At 33.8% G+C, this 6,064-nt stretch overlaps 1 protein-coding gene across 1 annotated transcript; it reads right to left on the reverse strand.

Annotated features, from left to right (window-relative positions):
- Positions 1–1,059: 1,059 nt before the first annotated feature.
- Positions 1,060–5,631, reverse strand: LOC114174134 (NAD-capped RNA hydrolase DXO1-like). Its single transcript, XM_028058902.2, has 13 exons — positions 5,241–5,631; positions 4,370–4,617; positions 3,972–4,037; positions 3,790–3,868; positions 3,551–3,630; positions 3,433–3,456; positions 3,071–3,195; positions 2,466–2,682; positions 2,298–2,351; positions 2,147–2,193; positions 1,860–1,944; positions 1,486–1,549; positions 1,060–1,392 (listed from the first exon to the last, which is right to left on the reverse strand). Exons 1-13 carry the CDS (start codon positions 5,578–5,580, stop codon positions 1,289–1,291), a joined length of 1,533 nt encoding a protein of 510 aa, XP_027914703.1. The 5' UTR covers positions 5,581–5,631; the 3' UTR covers positions 1,060–1,288.
- Positions 5,632–6,064: the final 433 nt, after the last annotated feature.

Raw genomic sequence — 6,064 nt, forward strand, 5'->3', positions numbered from 1 at the left:
TCACAATTATTTTTGACCAATATTAATTAGAATTTACAGTTTTAATCGGACTTTCGGGATCTAATAAAGTTTAAAAAAAAATTATACTCAAGATTGATAAAACACTTCCCAAATTAACAACAAAAGATGACAACTAACTTTAGAGAAAGTAGTGATGTTGGTTTTGAAAAAGACAACAGTATAAATTTTTTTGAAAAACATTTATCAAAAAAATAGTTCGTTAATATGGGTTTCTTGGTCAATATTGACCACTAAATAACCCCAATCTAGATGGTTTTAAAATAATCCCAACAATTTCAATTATATTAATAAAAAAGTTTTATAAATATCAACAAAAAATGGAATTATAATCAAGGCTTGATTAAAAAAGCTCTGGTTGATATTGTTGGAAAAATATAACCAATTTACATTGATTAGAAATAAATTTAATCGACATTTTGGAAAAAAAATACCAGTATCTTAGTTAACATCAAGTATAATTAAACCCTGAGAATAGGAAAAAAATCATAATCAAAAAGAGGAGACATAAATGAGTATAAACTAGTTTTCAAATTTCATTTTAAAATAAAATTAAAAAATATATAATTTCAAGCAATGCAACTGCTAATAAGGTTTCTAAAACTTAATTTCTTTTAGAATTTCTTAGCTAAACGTTATATTTTTTTATCATAAAACATTAAACTTTCTATAAATACTACTCCATTCCGTAAAAGGAGATTTGGAAGAATTTTAGATTCAGCTGAGTGGCAATAATGGCCATTTCTTCTTAGGTTTTCATAATTTCAACCTTTATTTTCACACTAATTTATATTCCAAAATATATAATCTAAAATATATATATATTTTTTTTATATTTCAGATTGTATATTTCTAAATACAAAACCAAAAAATATATTCAAAAAATATATTCAAAGTTATATAATTCAAAATTTATTTGTATGCTGAATTATATAAATGTATTCTCTATGTAGTTAGTGTTTTCCAATATCTAGGTCTTAAAAAGTAAACTTCAAGTGAACGTTTTTTCCGGTAAGTTTAGAAAACGGAAGAGCAGAAAGATGAGAACAGTAAAAATGAAAAACTATATTCCAACTAAACAAGGGCATACACAATATTTCAGCAGAATTCTATGAAGTTGTGAATGCAATTGTCAGCACTCACAGAGGGTAACCCTATATACTAAAAAGGTTCGTGAAATGATCAAAGTAGCGGGGAAAACACCAGAGTTGATTCCCCTTACTTTGCGTACCGGATTGTTTAAGAGATAACTGCTAAGGTCTCAAAATTTTCACAACAGCTCCAAATGACTAGTAATTACATCTGGGCAGGACTGGGCTTGCAGAAGCTCCAGACGGTTGAAAGGTGGAGCAAACTGCAAAATGTAATCTTCATCTGATAACCAAAAATACACACCGAATAAAAGCAATTGGTCATTACTTCAACTAAACAAAAACAGAGAGGTTGTACGTCTAGTATACTACTCACCTTCTTTCACTGTTCCATAGAGCCAGCATAATACCTCATCTGCAAAAGCCAAGCACACTCCTCCCTGCCGCCAACAGATTTTGTTAATTATGATGAAAAGGAAAGTGATCATACTTCAGAACTTACAGATATAAATGGGATTTTCTAATATTTTATACTCCTAAGATGATATTGAATGATCCTTAATTAGCTATGCAATGATTAATTGCACGTATAAGTATGTACTTTTTATCATTGATGTTAGAGAAGGAAATAACATCTGGAACGTCCTCCATGAGCCACAGGTGTGCTTACTGCAGTTTTAATTAACTAATGATGCAGTATCAAGCCACATAAAAGATTAGCCCCCATGCACCCTACAGCAGCAGTTATACCTGCCAGTAGTTCTTCATTTTTACTCTCTGAGTTATATCTTTGGTTCTAAGTCTTTCTGTCCGAACAAGACGACCTGCATCGTCCCTGTTCCACAGTGAAAATAAACAATATAAACACTAAAGTAGAAACCATTAGCAGTATTAATTTTCAGTTGTAATGCATGCCAGATGTAAGAACAAAACGTTAAAATGAGCAGAAAAACCTAGTTGAATTGAGTAAATATCCCACACAATGTTTGGAGAAAATCAAAGATTTTGTAATGATATGAAGCAGAACCAACAGTTACCTAAATCCTATGACAATATATGGAACACCTGCCAGAAATGACTGAATCTGCAAGCAAAAACAGAGTCTTGTTGAATATATCATAAAAATTGAAAAAGGAACACGTGGAGATGAAAAACAAATGCATTGGTTTCAAAATATAGGAAATGTACCCAAAACTTCAACAGTTTTTCTCTTTCGAATCTTTCCTCAGTATGATAATTCAACTGGATCACAAAAATGACAATTTCATATTATTAAGCCAACATAAAGGTGTTATTAGAAAAGAAAAATAAGAGCCAAATTGAAGTATAACACAAGAAAGACAGAACTATGTGAACCTCACAACTAGTCTTTAACTCCACATAGAATCTCTTTCCGTCATTAGTCGAATCACAGCAATCCATCTCAGCACCCATTAAGATGCGGTGAGCTCCTAATTTTGTCTTAATCACAGAACAGAATTCAACATTGGCATCAACATGATGTATCCCTTCTCCATCTGCTCTTCTAGGATCTTCGGTGGCAAGGCTCTCAAAACAATATCCTACATAACATCTAATTGCCAAACTTATTAAGTTTAAGGCTTATCCCAATAAAATCAAAGTGAAAAGGTGGGAGAAATTTTTTATTTTTTATACCAGTTAAAGCTTGAACAGTAAGCAAAACATCATATTTTTTTACAATATAAGGAATTATTTCCAACCATGTAGAGGTAAAAAGGTAGTGTGACATGGATGCAAAACCATTTCAATCAGCTTGATACTACACGTCCCCTTAGCGAAATTCTTTCCATTTTCCCTAACATCTACTCTCTCTTTTTTATATTGATTACTGCTCTTTAGCAAAGTCAACATACCCAAATAATCTACCTTGATTGCTTCTCTGTTGATTATATTAAATATTTACAGATCCATGCATCTAGAAATTCAAAGGTTAAGCCTACCTCCTACGATCTAAATCACTTTGCGGTCTTTCTGGTAACTTATGCACATCAAGATAGACAACACCATTCCTTTTGTGCACTCCCATTTCCCAAGGCTCATGACGGATATAAGCTGTTGCCAGTATCTGCTGAGACAAGTATTAGTTAATATGCGGTGATCAGAGTACCATAACCGGAATTTGTGTCTGACCTAGTGAGGTTTGGGAAAACCCGTGGCAATACCAAAAAATGGTTCATATACTTGTCCATTGCAATTAAATTTAACAACAAATTTTATCAGTAATTGGATTAGAGTTTTCTAAATATCAAAGATCAGATAAGATTCTGACCAAAAACAAACCAATTCATAATGTATAAATTACCTTGTTAAGATTGTTACGGAATGTCTGCAAAGACAAAACAAGAGTGATGCACAATGATCAGAAATTAATTTAGTAACATAAAATGTTTTGAAAATATAGATTATAATACATATCTTACCACAAAATGAATGTTTTGAAGAGGGATATTTTTGTCTCTAATGCAAGCAAGAAGATCACCAAAGCCCTCTGAGCCTAAGTCTGCTTTACAAATTAATAGAACAAAAGTATTGGTAACATAAAATAGTGGTGTACAATACAACTAGACTTTGTTTCTTGTGCACAAATCATCCAAGTAGCATTCCATAATCCAAAAAAATTCACAAACCAGAAGATTAGATTAATAGACAAACCACATGCCTTTTTTGGGAATGAATGTATCATAACCTTCATTCAAATCAGCTCCAACATCCTCAGTAATGTGGCGCTTAAAAAGTCTCTAAAACAACCGGAAAAAGAAAGCACTTAAATGAGCATAATAAGTATTGAAAAGAGAACGAGACAAAAAGGAAAAAAATAATTGAGGACATCAAACAGCTTACCAGGCTACGATCATCGAAGTATACTTCTCCTCCTTCTATACGACTATAGCAGGCAATTTCACAAGGCTACCAGAATAATCAAGAAAACATAATGCCGTAATCAGAACACAAATCCAAAAGGGTAATTTATAACATTACACTAGACCAATGCGTCAAGAAACCACCACAGGTAAAATACAAAACAGTAGCTTCAATGTTTAAATCAAACAGAGTGATTTGTTTCTACAATACAACCAATAATTCATTTTCTTTGGCTCACCGGTTTAAACATAATAAGTAAAATTTAATATTGACACAAATTCTATCTTCGTGGTAATTTCCCAAATTCTCAAAGCAAATTGAACAATCAATTGCTTGATGCAGCAGCAGTTAAATATGGGAAAATAGCATTCCCCTACCTCCTGAAAAGCAATGCACTTTCTTGACAGAGTTTCTTCACTTTTTGAAAGCTTCAACTCAGAGACAAAGCGCTCATCATGGCGACCATTCTGAAACCTGTTTCCGTATCCAAAATTCTGCCTCTGAGGATAAGGTCCGGGACGAGGAAGAAGGCCGGCTCCTCTATCATTTTGATACCCTTGCTGCCAACGACCGCGGCCAAACCCCCCTCTACCCTGATTATTTGCATTGCGGGTGGCAGGCAATACTGCCAGAGAAAATCACATCTTGCCATAAAACGAATTGAGAAATAAAATCAACAATGATATTTTGTTTAAATCACCGACATGTTTAACTTCTGCCGAAAAACAGAAGCACCACTATGGGACGAATACCTAAAATTCCTGGCAACAAACAATCAAACCTTTTTCTATTAAGTAGGGCTGACTAAAAAAGTCAAACGACCCACAATGATTTATAGTGAATCATATCAGGTTTACGTACAAACATTAACCTCTAAATCATTTCTAATGATTTCGCCCATAATTTTTCTCGGTCTCCCTCAACTTCTAGTAATAGGATTGTCCTCCGCCTCATTCACTCTCTATTCGTCTACTCCTTATCTCTACACATACCCGAACAACCTCATGCAACATTCTACAAATTTTTTTCATACCCGAATTTTAACTACAATACATTCCTCTACAAGTAATACATGCTATGTTTTTTGCTATCAGACATAGTAATTCATCATCGCATAACAGGATTCGTTCACACGGAGCAACAAGACTAGCACACACTAATTAATTTTCCAATCCATAAATCACGAAAAAGTAGCAAAAACAATTGTTCAGCGCATACTTCAAACCAAAAGAGAGAAAGAGAATTTACCAGGAATAGGATAAGGACTTCTGGCGAGGGTTTTACAGTAATCTTCGTTATCGGAGTCAAACAGATCTTTGTCTTCGTAGTCGTGAGGGTGATCGGCGCGGTCCTTAGTGCTGTCTACAACGTCTCCATTCTCCTCCTCGTCCTCGGCTCCGCTGCTGCCACTGCCGCTAGCGGAGGAGGAGTCAGCGGCGCCCTCGCTGGATTTAGAGGAAGAGGCGGAAGACGACGAGGATGAGGAAGAGGAAGCGGCGGAGGAGGAGGAAGAGGAAGCGGGGGAGGAGTGGGACCCATTGTCGTTGTCGGAATCTTCGCCGAATAGGTCCTTCTCCGTGAAATCCATTGAGCACGCTTTTCGCGTTTCAGTGGGATGCAATGCTCATCAAGCATTCTTCGTTTCCAGTTTTTCTCTCTTTTATTTGGGCCACAACTTACAGTACTATCACTGATTGCTTTTTGCACCCATCTTCTAAAAAACTTAAAATGGCCATCCTTTAGTTTTTTTAATTATAAAATTTGAAAACATATTTCACAATTTATTTTCTTATCCATAAATATATTTCACATCTCTGAGTTACACTCCTAAAATGTATCTGCTAAATTCTAAAATTTTATTTTAAATTATGTAACCTAAAATATATTTTCAAATCTATAAATATATTCTGAATTCTACAACTAATAATATGCATATGAAATTTAGGATATATTTATTAATTTTATATAATTTAGAATAAATTTCTTAATCATGAAATTTGAAAAAAAAAAAATCTCTTGTAAAGGTCTTAAAAATGACTTTTGTTATTCTACTACAGTAGAAAGTTGCATAA

This window comes from Vigna unguiculata, chromosome 2 (genome assembly GCF_037176805.1).
Source record: "Vigna unguiculata cultivar grain cowpea cultivar isolate G323 ecotype 2 chromosome 2, ASM3717680v1, whole genome shotgun sequence".
In the NCBI taxonomy this organism is placed as follows: Eukaryota; Viridiplantae; Streptophyta; class Magnoliopsida; order Fabales; family Fabaceae; genus Vigna; species Vigna unguiculata.